This window comes from Medicago sativa, chromosome 8, assembly GCF_051527215.1.
Source record: "Medicago sativa cultivar Bolivia chromosome 8, Bolivia_mono, whole genome shotgun sequence".
Classification (NCBI taxonomy): domain Eukaryota; kingdom Viridiplantae; phylum Streptophyta; class Magnoliopsida; order Fabales; family Fabaceae; genus Medicago; species Medicago sativa.
The window spans coordinates 6,342,805-6,359,434 of NC_140756.1; the positions used below are offsets into that span (position 1 = coordinate 6,342,805).

The following is a 16,630-nucleotide window of genomic DNA, read 5'->3' on the forward strand; positions in this document are numbered from 1 at the left end:
CAAGACCATAGAATGTAAATTAGGGCATGATGTAATAAGGACAATGGACTCTAATGATGTACACCGACACAAGCACCGACACATGCACACACCTCACTTTAGATGTATGGCTAGGATATGCATGTTTAGATGTATGGTTAGGTAATTGCATGTTTAGATGTATGCCTAGGTTTTACACTTAGAGAAAATTCCAATTTTCCAAACAAAAAAACTTGAACCATCTCACTCAAATTTTTTCCAAATAAACTCTTGGAACACATTCCAAGTGAATTTTTCTCTTTATTTTCTTAATAAAAGCATCAATGAAACTAATTCCAACCTCACAATTTCACAATCTTATGCCCTTGAGGCCTCTCTCCATCATTCTTCAAAATTCCAATTTTCAAACTTAAAATCAACCAACAAAAACAAAAACATTTTTGGAAGAGAACTACGGTGGATTTGATCCCTTAAACGGGTACGTAGGCAAGGAACAAAATTCCTTCAATTCAAATAAAATAAAAATTCAAACACATTCTTTTCCCTCCAATTCTTCACTTAGGAAACTCTTAGGTGTAAATATCACTTTTCAAATAGCATTTAAAAATAAAGCGCGCACGTAGAAATTAAAGACGGTTCCTATAGGATACTATAGTCGTTATGGGTGCCTAACACCTTCCCGTAGCGAAAACAACTCCCGGACCTCGATTCTCAAGGGTTTTGCTTACTTTTTCCCTTCCCAAGAAAAAATAAGATATCACCGGTTAAAAAGGTTCAAACGTAATCAATGTTTGACACCCAAAAAACCAAGATAAAACATCTGCAGATCAAAGACTCGGAACAGGGGCAATTCAAAGTTGTTAGGGAGTATAACGGTTATTGTGTTCAATGTACCTTCCCCTATATTTACCATTTTCCAAAATTTTCAAAGATCCGTGGAGCCACGCCATTGGTAGGCCACCACTCAATTCATCAAATTTGAGCATGTGCCCATTTATTTGGAACTCTCATTTATTCTATTTGCAAAAATTTCTTCTATTTTTTATGGCAATACTTGAAGAATTTTTTTTTCAAAAATAAAACTTTTTTTTTTTACATCTTTTGAAAAGTGTGAACAACAAACACACTCTCTTTGAACTCGTGAGTAAGGGAAGCGTACATCAGCATCCACCTCGAGAACGGTTACATTCCGAAAGAGAAACAGGGCTAAGCATTGTGGAGAGAACTTCTACATTGAGCAAAATGTTGTCACAGTCCAAAAATGCAAAAAAAAAAAAAAAATCAATCAAAGCTCGCTAAGTTGAAAACCTGAAAAGACGGCTTAGGCAATAGAGAGCGTCCCGGTGGACTGAAAACCCGAAAGGGCGGTCCAGACAAAAATTAGGGGCATAAAAAAGGAATATACTCCCGGTGGACTGAAAACCCGAATGGGCGGTCCAGGCAAAAGTTAGGGATTTTCAAAAAAAAAAAAAAACATGACTGCTGAAGCATGCCGATGGAAGTACACTTTGCGCCAGTTGACGAATGGCGACTTCTTCCAAACTTTTGGTCAACAATGGGCTTTATCCCCAGGAGCATCAATTGCTACCTTATGTCGGGCTTCACCCCATCAACGGCTCAATTTATTCACAATAATATCATCTCCAAGGAAGTTTGCCGAGTGTTTGTACTGCGATGTCAGTCCCCCTCCCATCTTACATGTCTTATCTCGTCTCACCGAGTCCACCTGTCACATACAGTTTATACAGTCATACAGGTTACAATTCATACATCCATACATTCATACACTTATACATGCATACACTTATTCATTCATACTCTCATACATGCGTACACTCATTCACTCATGCATACATAACATGCATACAAATATCATTCATGCATGGTTGTTTTATACTTCAAATGTCTTACTCCAATACATAACAATGACATCCTCAATATGGCTGTTTCATAGTTTGTCACCAATAATTTGTTTCAAGTGGCAGGTCCCACCAAATATTCATCTTTACCAATGTCTATCCAAATTTCCCCAGTAATTGTTCAAACCTTATCTCGAATGTCCTTTGTTAAATTCTATCATGTTGTCTTTACCTAATTCACGGTAATAGACATGTGTTTCCTCCCTTGCATTGTTTGTCTTCACCTAATTCACGGTCACAGACACATCTTTACTACTTCAAAGGTAATAGACAGTTTTATTTCTTAAATGTTCGTCTTTACCATTTCAAAGGTAACATACACGTCTTTACTATTTCAAAAGTAATAGACAGTTTCATTTCTTGTCATGTTCGTCTTTACCAGTTCAAAGGTAACAAACATTGTCCTTTACTAATTCAAAAGTAATTGACAAATTTATTTCTTGTTTGTCTTTACCAGTTCAAAGGTAACAGACATTGTCCTTTACTAATTCAAAAGTAGTTGACAAATTTATTTCTTGTTCGTCTTTACCAGTTCAAAGGTAACAGACATTGTCCTTTACTAATTCAAAAGTAGTTGACAAATTTATTTCTTGTTCGTCTTTACCAGTTGAAAGGTAACATACATTGTCCTTTACTCATTCAAAAGTAATTGACAAATTTATTTCTTGTTCGTCTTTACCATTTCAAAGGTAACAGACATTGTCCTTTACTACTTCAAAAAAAGTAATAGACAAATTTATTTCAATGTTATGTTCGTCTTTTACTACTTCTTGCTTGTTACGCTCGTCTTTACTAATTCAAAAGTAATAGAGAGTGTGGCGTTCGTCTTTACTACTTCAAAAGTAATTGACAGTTTCTTTCCTCGTAATGTCCTCCATTATCACTTGAAAGGTAATTGGCATTCTTTCCTTCTCAGCAATCATTATCTGTTTGTCCCCCCAGTCGGCATATGTTTCTCGTTGTTGCATTCATAATTGCATCGCCTACATGCATACCATTATATTCATGAGCATTGCATTCATAACATCTTAGGTCAAAATTGGTGCACTTTTGATATTTAAGTCTCTTCGGCCCGTTAAATCAAAGATTCCATCTTCAAATCTCCGGACGAAGAAAAATTAAATAGGGGCATCTGTCATACCCCAATTTTTGACCAATTATATCACAGACACGTGTCCTCTAATCCTGATCAGTCTTTGACTTTTCAGGGAAAAATTCGGCAGAGAGGTATTTTAAAATACCTCATATTTGGTTCCGAGTCGGGCCCTCTTCTCTCAATTTTTTTTATTTATTATTACTTTTAGTTTTTTTTAGTTAATTTTAAATTTTATATCCATTACTTTTAAATTTTAAGTTAATTACTTTTAGTTTTTATTTAGTGTTGTTGTTATTATTATTATTATTATTATTATTATTATTATTATTATTATTATTATTATTATTATTATTATTATTATTATTATTATTATTATTATTTTTGTTGTTTATTTTAAATATCCAATTTCTGGTCCGTTAAAAAATATCCAAATTTTCAGTCCAAAAATATCCAAGGCAGCTCAAGACAGCCTTTCATGTCCCCTCTAAACCAAGCAAGGCAGTTTGTGTTGCTGCCATCACAGACACAATGTCTCAAACTTTCTCTATAAGTAAACCTGCAATCATAGCCACAAAAGAGAGGAATTTTTTGACACACAAGAAATTTTCGAGCAAGAACAACAAAACAAATTCATCATAACAATTTTTCCAGCCAACACATAATCACAGACACAATTCCATCAATTTTCTACGAATCCAAACCTGCAAAAAAAATCACAGCACGAACCATTCACAGTTTCACAAATATATAGTCTCATGCACAACACAACCAAGAGGCTTGCAATTTTCGATCCAAATCACAAACACCCATAACCAAACCGATCTCAGCCAGGAACCAAACATCACCATCGAAACAAATAAACATCACAACTCCATAAATCAACAGATCCAAATCGACAGAACCGAAACTAATTGTACAAAAGGTAGTATATTTTGTCTTTTAGATCTTAGGTTTAAGTTAGTCTTGTTTTTTGTGAAAAAAGAAAAAGAAACAGAAAAAGAAGGAGAAGGAAACGAGAAAGAAGAAATAGGGAAGAAGAAAAAAAATAGGAAAAAAAAGGGGTTTCCAGCGGCGGTGCCGCCACCTAGGGTGGCCGGCCACCGCGCCGGAAACTCCCACCACCACCTACCTCGCCAGAAAACTCAAGTGTTCTTGAGTTTGTGAAGAACAAGAATAGATAGAGAAGAGAGCATTTTGCTCTCAAAAGAGAGAAGAGAGAGAAACTTCTTTGAAAAATGAATAAAAAAAACCGTTATAGCCTATATATATAACTAGTTCGAACCAGTTTATTCCTTGAACCGAACCGGTCCAAAATCGGTTCTCCTTAAGCCCACTAGCGCGCTCTCTCTCTGTGGCCCAATTCCCATCTTTTAATTTCTGCACCCCCTTTATAACTCCTTGCACCCCCTTTATAACTCCTTGCACCCCCTGCTTTTCATTTTAATATCTTTCATGCATTTTTTAATTTGTTTAACCTCTTTTATTTTCTTCTCATGCATTTTTAATTTGTTTAACCTCTTTTATTTTCTTCTAATGCATTTTTAATTTGTTTAATCTCTTTTATTTTTCTTCGCATGCATTTTTATTTTTATTTTTTTGCATTACCTTCTATTGTCTATTCTCATCATATGCCTATTTAAATTTTGTCATTAAATGCACCCCTCAATCCAGAGTGTTCTGGTCCTAAATCAACTGTTAATATTATATTATTCTCCAGAACAATCTGGTCCTTGTTAATTAAATTAATCCAGAGTGCTCTGGTCCTAAATCAACTCTTAATATTATATTTCTGCTTATATAATCATTCTCCAGAGTATTCTGGTCCGGGTTAAAATAACCTTATATTTCAGCTTAACATTATTTTTCTCATTCTGCTTATATAATTTTCATTCATCATTCCAAAATAACAAAAACATTCAAATATATCAAAAATCACTAAAATATTTTTATAAACAAACCTTGATCATAAATCAAGCGATCGTCTTTTTATTTTATTTTCTTAATCAAATCCTCAATCAATTTAATTATATTTTGAGTCATCTTTCATTTAAATAAAAAAAACACAAACAAATTCCAATTTTCCATTTGGCCTTTCATTTCAAAACCTTTTAAAAAAAAACATTAAAAACACAAAACAAATCAAACGTCAATTTCTACCCCGAACTACGAGGTTTTGATCCCTCACGGGTACGTAGGCAAAGGACATGCGTCCTTCCAAATCAATAAAAAATGTAGATAAATTAGGTCTCTCTTTTCTTTTATCATTTCAAATTCCATTCTTTAAGCAAGCAAGTTTATAGCACAAAAGTTAAATAAAATCAAGAGGTTCTCGTAGAGTACTACGAATATTTAGGGTGCTTAACACCTTCCCTAAATATAACCAACCCCCGAACCCTTAATCCCTAAAAATGTGGTATTTGAATCTTTTTCCACTTTCTTTTGAAAATAATTAAATGTTCAGTCGTGAAATCAAAAGCGAGTCAAACACCAATCAAATGGCCTTTTGACCGTCCGAAAAATGACGCGACACATATATTTACCTAGAGATAGAATAAATTCTTTGACTGCAAATGAAGGCCAACCTGGACATTTGTCTATGACTAATAATTATTCACCTTAAATATTGGTCAATGAGAAGCATAGTTTTAAAAACCGGACCGGTAATCGACTCGGTAAGGGTGGTGGGTCACTGGGTCATTGGTCGAACCATTGGGTCACTGGTCGAACCGCATAAAAAAATCGGATTGAATCGGATGACTCGGTCGTATCACCCGGAAAAAGTTTGTACAACAATTGCACCAAATCTCTCAATAACACCAAATTGTCATAATTTTTTCTAATATATTATTCAAGACATTTAAACTCAAAGTTATGCATTGACATGCGTAATAAGGTCAACTGTGTCAAGTATTATGGGACAGAGGGAGTATATCAATCTTTAAATTGTTTATGATTGTTCATAGAATGTTTGACTTTATGTAATTATGTTAGTAATTATGTTGGTTATTGTTTTGTAATTATTCTCCTAGGTTTGACGTACCTATTGCAATTATATAGTACTCCCTCCGGTCTCAAATATAAGAAAATATTCCTTTTTTAAATTCATTGAGTAGTTAATGTATGTGGTCTACATTGTAAAGCAGATACATTAATTATTCAATAAACCTAAAAAAGGAATCTTTTCTTATATTTGAGACCGGAGGGAGTATTTATTAATAGTGCAAGAACGTGGAGCGATTAAAGTAGCAAGAAAATTGCTTTTCTGACATAGAATACTTCCAATTGACACAAATAAATGACCATATTGCCCTTGGCGGTAGTTAACTACCGCTCACACCATTTACAGAACCAGTGCAGTCTGCATTGGTTTTTCCCAGGAAATGTGTCCTGTTTTACCTGTAATTTCAAACGGCAATTCCGGAGGAAATCAAACCGAAACAACAACATCCAGCAATCACAAACATCAACATTTCATAATTTATCAATTATTCGGTAACATTACACAAAACGGATAATGCGTTAACGTTTCACAATTGTTTGAAATTCGTCAAATTTTCCACATTATGCGACACAATACACGTAAAGTACATTAATTACTGATAAATGCGAACCTCAAATATATTGATATACATATAAATAGTTAAATGTTAGTTACATATCACCCAAAAAATTGGTCATTACATTATATATCCAAAAAAATACGTCGGCGCGTATCAACCAAAAAACGGATTAACACCGACCAAAAAGTGTCACATTTCATCTAATAAAAGCAAATCATCTAAATGTTCCAGAACATCTTCAAATTCGGTGTTTTGTTTAACCGGAGTGTCATCAAACATAATTGGATTGTCTTCATTTGTTGGCTTTTTTGGTGGAACCTGTCTCTCTTTGAGCTCAATGTCCATGAGTGTTTGGAAACGATCGTGTTGATCCAAAAATTCATCCTCCCATGTTACCGCCTCTTCGCTCCTGTGATTTCTCCACTCCGGGGATGTTGGAGGTAGTGGGCAACCATCTTTTAATGAAAGAAGGACAAAATGATTTGGGATTAGACCAAGGCAAATCATGTTGCTTTTCGGGTTAACCGGAGGCCGTCCTCTAAGTGGGAAAAAAGTCTCGGAGATGTAGTCTTTCCATGTAGTCATCTCTAACACCAGCCTATTGTAACATGATGCAACGATGTGTCCCATATCCGGCAATGTCAACCATTTGTCGGGAGGTGCAAAGCTACTTGGATTTTTGGGAGGATATAATCCATCCAAGATGTAGTTATAACGGTCCTCGCTTGCATATACTTCAATGTATTTGCTCCTATGCTCTTTCAACTCTTGAATAAGTGCTCTCCGCACCATAACATGACTTTCTTGCTTCAAACCCAAAGCTTCCGCTATAGCCCTAAACCCACAATGCCCGTCACCAATAACATCCACAACTCTCTCAATGTATGGTCTCATGAATTTTGGCATGTAATACCAGAAAAATCAATCAAATGCAATGGATTTTAACGTTGTAATACCTGTTCTTTGATGCATTTTGTGTGTAGAAACGTCTTAGCAATCGATCAGCAATGATTTGGAGGCATGATTTTAACACAACATTTTTGAAATGGGATTTTTTTGAGGTTGGTAATGGTGAGAAAGAAGCTGATAAGTGAATAGGAGGTAGGGGTTTGCTGGTTTTGGGGGGAAAGAAAGCAGCGACAGTTAACAACCGCTGGGTCCCAGCGGCAGTTAACTGCTGACGGATTTCAGCGGTAGTTAACTACCGTCAGGGGCAAAATGGTCATTTACTTGAGTCAATTGGAAGTATTCTTTGTCAAAAAAGCAATTTTCAAGTAGCAATTGCACCAAATCCAACAAATGTCCACTTCCCTTTTTTTATTTTTTTTTATTTTCACTTTATTCTTCTTTTTATCGGTGTAATTTGCAAGTGACGATTCTCTTTAGTCAAGCTTTCTAGACGTTTTTCCTCATCTTCCTCTTTCTTCGATCTTCATCCGCTCATTGATTCTTTGGTTTCCATGAATTAGAGAGAAATTTGTGTGAACCAATTCACAAAGGTGGCGCGAATCGGTACACACATACGGATTCGTGGTTCATAACATGCCAAATGAATTAGGTAATTATGATCTAGTTTACAAGCCAAATTTGTATAAGTTCCCTGAGCTTAGAGACTAATCTTAATTGTGAAAAATAAGATTGGATTAAGTATAAAACTTTAATACCTAATCCAATCTTATTTGTGTTTACAAGCCAAATTATTTGTGTGTACATCAAATTACATTTTTGTTGAACAATGTCCTGCTGAAACAAAAAGAGGTATGCCACCTCTGTATCAATCACTATTGGCCAAACAAACCCAACACTCCAAGAGATAGTCGCGGGTACTGAGCCTTCTCCTTGTTGAGGGAATCACACACAATTATATCCATTACTAGCCTTTTATAAATGTACAACTTTCTCTTGCTTCTAACAAATTGTCACAAATCACCTTACAATTCTCAAACTCTTTGCTCTCTCTGCAATGACTATTCAGCAAAACTTACTTACGTGAGTGACATGACTAAAAGGTTTTGGCAAAGCATTAACATGACAGCTCCAACTTTTTTGGGAACTCATTGCTTTGGTGACATTTTTGTGGAGTACTCACTACCGTCTTAGAACACCCACCTGTTCATCTAGTTCAAACTGTTGCAGTCTTGATCATGCATGTGCTATTTCTGTCTTACTAACACTTTCGAAATCAATTCTCATTGATGTATTTGTGTTTATCTTTTGGATCATTACTATATGGATTGTCATTGTTGTTGTATTACGATGGAACGAAATGGTTCATCTGATGAAAGCAATAAGGAATGCTGCAATAAACTTTTAACTTCTTATCAACTGAACCAACGTTGGTTTCACTATCTTTTATAGTGGTCTAAGCTATATACTAGGAGTGCAAAATGACATCAAAATCTAAAAAAAATCAGATTAATCATAATACAATTGAAAAGATATGAATTAAATTGCACCTCAGTGTCAATATTCATTACACAGGTTCAATTTCTTCTATAAAAAAAAAGAAAAAACTATTAACATTTAACATTGTATACAGAGTACTATATACATTATACAATACATGGAGAAGAATCATGACAAACAAGTAAAAAAAGGATTACCACAGTAAAAACAACATCAACGTTTATTCACGGGTCTTCCAAGATCAACAAGCTTCCTTGATCGACTGGCGCAGAATGAAGCTGCACTGGAAATATGGTGCACCCCACCCACATTCAATTCCTGCCCCAATCCCTTATTCCAGTTCCGTTTTGGACTCGCCCGAACCAACGGACTCAAACACAACGCCATACCCGCTAAGCTTTTTCCGGCGTAACCTAGCTTCGACCGCCGAGCCGTCGTCATCACCGTCGTCTTGTTCCGACTCCGCGGCGAAGATTCCGACGAGGCTACAAATTCCAAATGATCTAGTGTTTCGAAATTATCCACCGGTGATGCTCCCCGATCTATTTGACGGCATCTCCGTTGATCGCTAACGCGGTTGTTGTTTTTCCGGCGAGTGGGAACCGTCTTCGTTGACGGAGGAGATGCTGATGTTGACGATGAAAGCTCGCACGATTCTTGAGGATCTGAATTAGTTTTCGTTCGGAACAAATTCGATAAAATCCAGAATCTCTTTATCCTCCGTTTCTCAGATCCATTTCCTCCGTCGTTTACGGCGGATGATTTTAATTCAACCTCCGGCGTAGTTTGAAACAAAATCTCCTTCCGGCGAGCATCAGATTTCCGGTGAGAAACGTACGGCGAAACAGAGCATGGAAAATCAGCCTGCAACGATGGAAGATTCTTCTCGTTCTCTGAGGAAGATAAACGTTGGGCCTGGGCCTGGGCTTCGAGGATTAGCTGGAGACGTTCACGGAGGCAAGAGGCGCAAACACCGACGGTGCTTGTAAGATCCGGTAAGTGTTTCTTACACCTCATTTCTTTCTTCTTCTTTTGGTGTGGGTTTCTCTATACGACACCGTTTTGGTTTTTATATTGTGGTTGCGTCGTTGGAGAATTCTAAGAAAAGGTTTTGTCCTTTTGTTGGATTATTAAGTTGATAATTTCAATAAATGAATAATAAGAAGATTATAAGGATTTAGATTTTGAGGAAGAGATTAAGAAAAGGTCAATGTTAGTTAATTGTTGGGGTTAGGGATAAAGATGGAGAACCAGGTTTGTTAATGTTACCAAGTTGGTTAGAGAAGATTATGTGCTGGATTACAACGTCCCTTGAGGTGTGTTTTATTGTGGTCCAATAGTTTTGTATAATTGGTTAATTAATATACCTTTTTTAGGCAAAATTAATGAATCTACCTAAAAATAATATTAATGGTTTTTTTTTACCATTAAAAACCATAATCAGTTAGTTAATGTAAAAAAAAGAATGAAATCAGGTTCATCATTAAATTTAAAAGATCTTTTAAAGGGAACTTTGTTACCCATTGCGGTCTTATCTTGTCAGTGCGGTCTCATTTAATTTGAGTATTAAACAAGTCTTTGAATTACACGTCGAAATTTACACTAAAGGAACGCGTTTTTTAACACTCATTTTAATACATTTTTTCATCGGGTAAAATTAATATAAGTGCCACCAAATTTATATAAGATCTATCTAATTTGTCAAGACTCAAATGAATTTCAATCAATATATAATTTACGGGACTCAAATGAATTTCAATCGATAGATGAGAATGTTATAGAAAATGTATATTAGAGTTGTAAAAAGAATAGTATATTAAAGAGTGTGTTTTCATAATTATTCAATTTAAAAATACTTCTTTCAAACTAATACAAATCAAAAGATAATTCTTTTTGCAGGCACAAACAAAAAGTATAATTAATTCCTTAAAAAATATATAATTATGGAGCATAAATTTGGACCAAATACATATTGTTTTTATATTTTTTTTTGACAAATATTGTTTTTATATATTTTGTTACGGATGGAATAACCGAAGAAATAATATGTTCATTGTGTTAATTTAAAATCATTTTTTATTTCCTTTGAACAAAAAATAATCATATGTTATTTTCCTTTTGCTTTTTCGACAATATCATCTGTTAATTAATGAAAACAGCAAGAGTAAAAAAAAAATTGTACAACCTCTTGTTTACCCCATGAATAAATTATTATTATTTTTTGATACCATGGGTAGATTATTATTTTTTTTTTTGAGAGAATGGGTAAATTATTTTAATTAACAAGAGAAGAAAAAGATATAATGATTTAAATAAAAATTAAAATATTGAAAAAGTAATGATTTGTGGGGATGTTGACTTTTCACTATACTGAAAAGTACTATATTGAAAAGTAATGATTTGTAGTATGAGATACGATAATTATCATAAGTATAGAGAAATGATTAATTGATGTTAATGTTTTTTGACCAAGTTAACATCTCTTTTGACAAAATGTTAGTAGTGTCTTGCTTTATCAGACCATGATCATTAGTTTTATTTTCTAAAGAGAAGATGTCACGGGTTTATTTATTGATTATACTAGTGACAATTTGTTGTTGTTCTTATCTTCTAATGATTTTTTTAAAGATTTTAAATAACTTTTATTAAATAAAGACTTTTTGGTGACCATTCAAGTAAAGACTTTGATTCCAAGTCTATTTATGGATGGATGATATGTGAGATTAGGAACCAGATTCTATTTTGTCATTGACCGGATGTATGTAGTTAAAAGATCTGTGACCGTTCAATCAAGACCAAATTGTTCAAATCTCAAACTCCTGTTTAATTTTTAGAGTTTAAGATTTGGACCTTTTGATCTTGATTTGGATGATCATAAATCTCTTGATCGTGTGAGTGAATGCGGTTGATGATCGCAAGGAATCCAAATTCGTCCATTTAATATTTTACTCATTGACAAAAGATTAAGGTTCTTTTTATTCTTTTTAAGAAGCAAAAGATACAATTTTATTAAAGTAAATTGCATCCCAAAGCACAAGTTATGATGATCGGATGCTGGAAAAAACAGTACAAAATCAAAGTTTGAGAGTTGATCCTCCCAAGATCAACCTCAACAAGAATAAAAACAAGAAAAACCTAGTTGGAAAGATTAATCTAGCGTGAAAGTGCTATCTCCCCTTTACCACATAAGAAAACCTCACCCGGACCTTTCATATCGAAATAAGCAGCTACCAGGCCTCCATTATAGCTCAAATAATACCTGAGCTGATCAAACTACACTGACACACTTTGAGAATGCTTTGCCCTACCTAGCAAACCTTCAAACTGCTCTAGATGCAACATTCCTTCCTTTTTGAAAGGCCGTAGAGATCCTAAACCAACGACATATATTGTACCATAAACCTACAAAAGACAACCAATTAAGGTTACTGAGTGAGGATGTGTGGTGTGGGAATTGCTTTCTCTCTATTTTTCAATATATGCTCTCTCTAGTTTCAAATATAAGCAACAAAACTTTATATTTTATTTTTAACACACACATGCGCACACGCACATGCACACGAAATAATAAGCTTTTATACGAGGTTATATTTTAAAACTTCAAATTAATTGAATCTTCAATGTTTGATTCCAGTTAGGTATTTGCAAAACAGATTGAACTGTGTATCATGCATTTTCTCCTGCATCATTTTCTGAATATTGATTTTTTCTGCAATTCTTTTCTATATAAACATCAAATCTGAAACATATGCATGTATCAATTCAACTATGGAAAGCCTACTTCCTTGCATTTTTATGCATAGTATCAACCAAACTATTGAGTGAGGTTATATTTATATTTTGTCTCCTGTGTTCTGTGGTATATATTTTGATGTTTGTTTTATATTCTCAATGAAAATGAGTAACCTTTGCTCTTCATATTTCAATTTGGTGAAGGTGTTTGATCTCCAATAATCATCTAAGGAACATAACTGGAGCAAATGGATCAGGTATATATTAAGGCGTTTCAATCCATGGAGTATGTATTAGGTTCATAATCCATTCCTCTCTAAACTGATTCAAATATCTTTTGCAAATGTATAATTTACTATATCAGATAAAGTTAAGAACATAATTGTCAAACAATTTTAGAAAACATTACATTCAATTCAAACGATTTATCCTCTGTCTCTACAATTAATGGTCTTGAAAGGCTGGGTAGTACAAGAATAGTGTATTGGACGAAACACGTGTAATAATCCATCTGAGATACTGTTATGCCAGTTAACTGGGAAGTATGAAATAAAATAAATAAATAAATAAAAGAAACAGGAAACATTTTGTTCCCTCTTCCCTCTTTCTCTGCAAATTTTCACGATCGCCCCTTTTTCCCTCTTCCACTGCACCGCAGCTCGCTCTCCGACCTTCTCCCTCGCGCGCTGCCTTGCATCACCCCTTCACAAGGGACCAAAATCGCGGTCCCCTCAATTAATTTGGTAAATATTTAAATTTGATGTTAGATGAGAATCAACTGCATAATGATTCATAATGGAATTCTATCAGGAACAATTACTTTTTTATTATTATCTTTGCATTTTGTTTGAGATACTCAAATTTGCAGAAAGTCAAGTTAGAATATGGGTTATTGCCGACATGGAAGCATATGTTGTACACCCTCCGGTCAAAAATTTATTTTTTAGGTTCATTCAATAAATGATGTATGTGGACTATTTAATAGTCCACATACATCATTTATTGAATGAACCTAAAAAATGAATTTTTGCTTATATTTGTGACCGGAGGGTGTATGCTATTGATTTATCAAAATCATGCACAATAATGAAATTTCTACATTTGCTTGCACCACATTCAGTGTACTTTATTCATAAATGATGTTTCTACTTAGATAAACAAAATTCCTAGCTGGTCTATATAGGAGAAGAAAACAAAAGGGAGGAGATTGTCTCCAGTGGTTTTTCTCTCATGTGTAATATGGCCCTCCATTAAATAAGCGAGATATAGTATGTTTATAATATTAAAAATGGAGAGAGTGTAATTAAAGGTGAATAGTGGGGCACCGCAGAAAACTGGAGGGATCTCCACTGCCACCGGAGAGGATCCACTCCCATCCATTTAATAGTGTAAACTAGGAATATATGACCCAAATAACTGCTATGATTTCTTGATTCCTTTTGAATATTATATCTTCACTGGAAATCACTTGCCAATTAGCAATGATAAGTGATGCAATAATGATGCCTCAAACTATCAAAATGATGATAGCAGCTGTCCACCAAATGATAGTCATTTCCAAAAACGATATTGCACTTGTTTTCAGAAGTATGAATAAGATTCCAAAGATGCTGCTGTGTTTAGATTTTAAGGTGGTTTATCGTAATGCAAAGTAGACAAACATGAGTAATTAAAACAAGAGCGACGGACGAGACCGAACAGCATGACAGTCTCATTTGATGACATCTTTAATTTAGGGTAAGCATAATATCACAGAGGTCACGACTACTTGCTTAAACCTCCGTTCGTCGCTAGTAATGTGCCTATATATTTATATGTATTCATGGCATTAGATACATACTTTCATTTATGAGTTTTTTTTTTTTTTTTTTTTAAAAAATTTATTTTTGAACTGTAAGAATGTAAAAGCTATAAAGAAAAGTATAATAGTGGGAAGGAAGGTAAATCAAAAGGATTGTGTACCTTGTTGGGTTATTTGTATCAGAGAAATTAGTTGGTTCTTCTATCGCAATCACTTGATCTTTAATGTTTTGGTCACAGTCACTATAATAATGTGTATATATTCATCAATTATTATGAGAAATAAAAAGCAAAAAACAATTTGTCAAAAAAAAAAAAAAAAAAGCAAAAAACAATAGGATGAGGGTAAATTAAAGAGATAAAGTACCTTTGGTTAATTGGATCATAAGAGGACTTAGATTCAACCATTAGAATTACTTGTTCTTCTTCGATTCTTATGCTTGCAATGTTAGATTAGAGAGTGCTTTAAGTAAATATTGATTGAAGACCATGTTCTCAAACTCTACTGTTAACTCGTAACTCACCCAAGTTTACGTTTTTAAATGTGAATTTAGTGTTAGCTCGGTGGTAAACTAATTTTTTGTAAAATCGGAGTTTGCATCGAGTTTGAGCGATTTCACTCGCAACAAAATCGGCGAAATGCAATAAACTTATCCAATTTTTAGTGAATTTGCGATTTAAATTTTAAAATAACTTTTTTTTTTTAGCCAATTTTTTTCTTTCTTTCTGGCCCTTAAGTCCATTTAACATGTTTTTTTTTTGAATTATTTGTTGGATGTTTTTATGTATTTGTGGGATAATTGTGTATTCTCATACATTATTTAGCATGCCAATTTATTCGGATGATTAGGTATATTTTGACTTTATAATTAAGTTAATTTTTTGAATTATTGACCTATTTATAACATTAACATTATATGTCACTATGTAAAAAATTTAATATAATTTTAATTTTAGATAAACTTGTACGATTTTTCAAGTCGATTTTTCTTGAGCAAAGCAAATTGAGGGCAAAGCAAAGTTTAGAGAGAGTGATCGTAAAAGAACAAGAGTGGATACGAGAGGCACAATAATGAGAGATCAAATCCACCCAACCGAGATAACAACATAAGCAATTCAACGAGCGCATAACAAAACCATAATGTTAACCATTTTTCAGGAGCAGGACCCCGACAACTAGGCCGTCCGGGAGTCTTGAGTTTTTTCAGCTGGAGCTTCTGGGTTTGGGTAACGCCCGAGACCACATTCGGACTTACCAACAAAATTAAGGAGATAAGGATGAGTTTGGAATTCAATGCAGCTTTTGCAGTTGACACTTGACAGAACGAGAAGAAGTGGTGGGTTAGTCTTATTTTGGAGACATCCATTTGAATGCTCACTACAATGCACTCATCAAATTTTATTGACCTAGAAATGACTCAGAAAGGTTGAGCTGGGATGATGCTTTACATGTTTCTATTGTTTCCCTGATGGTGCACAGATGAGGGAATCTTGGAATCTCCTTCGCAAATTTGCACTTCATAATGTGCTCGTGTGGTCCCATAATGTATCAGGAAATACCTCAGACAAGGCTGATCTAACTTGTTTGTTATTCTTTTCATGTTGACACTTATTAATTATGTTTACCGTGACATAAATAAAATGGTGGATAAATATTCAATTTTCCCCCTTTAAAATGCACGCAACAAATAGGCACAAGGCTATGCAATTCTATTTTAAAACCTTATATAATTAAATTTGCATGGTTGATTCCATTGAAAATATTTGTAAAACATATCGAAATAGAGGAAACTAGATTTGATCGAAATGTGCGTTGTTAACATAATCATAAACAATTTAAGGATTGATACTACAAGAAACATTCAAGTTAGCTAGGAAACATTTCCTAGGAATAGAAGCAAAATTCCTAGGTAAGGAGGCTTTCCTAGGAAGTTTCCGAGGAACTACTTCCTAGGTATATTTATAGTTGTGCCTAGGAAATTTCCGAGGAATCACCGAGGAAGTTGTTAGCGAGGACACACCTAGGAAAATTTCCTAGGAAACGTTCCTGCCAAAACTGCCAATTCCTGCCACCACTGTCACAGTTCAGTCGATGTGACAATTAAAAATAAAAAACAAAATTTAAAATTCAATTTAAA

At 34.2% G+C, this 16,630-nt stretch overlaps 2 protein-coding genes across 2 annotated transcripts; both read right to left on the reverse strand.

Moving 5' to 3' along the window:
* Window positions 1-6,743: 6,743 nt before the first annotated feature.
* LOC146896469 (uncharacterized) lies at window positions 6,744-7,460 on the reverse strand. Its single transcript, XM_085733331.1, has one exon. It carries the CDS (start codon window positions 7,458-7,460, stop codon window positions 6,744-6,746), a length of 717 nt encoding a protein of 238 aa, XP_085589457.1.
* A 1,509-nt stretch (window positions 7,461-8,969) lies between these two features.
* LOC146896470 (uncharacterized) lies at window positions 8,970-10,241 on the reverse strand. The gene has a single exon (XM_085732792.1). The coding sequence runs from the start codon at window positions 9,975-9,977 to the stop codon at window positions 9,174-9,176; it is 804 nt and encodes a 267-aa protein (XP_085588918.1). The 5' UTR covers window positions 9,978-10,241; the 3' UTR covers window positions 8,970-9,173.
* Window positions 10,242-16,630: the final 6,389 nt, after the last annotated feature.

Coding starts and splice junctions, on each gene's coding strand:
- LOC146896470 (XM_085732792.1), bottom strand. CDS start 9,977: ATGAGGTGTAAGAAACACTTACCGGATCTTACAAGCACCGTCGGTGTT.
- LOC146896469 (XM_085733331.1), bottom strand. CDS start 7,460: ATGCCAAAATTCATGAGACCATACATTGAGAGAGTTGTGGATGTTATT.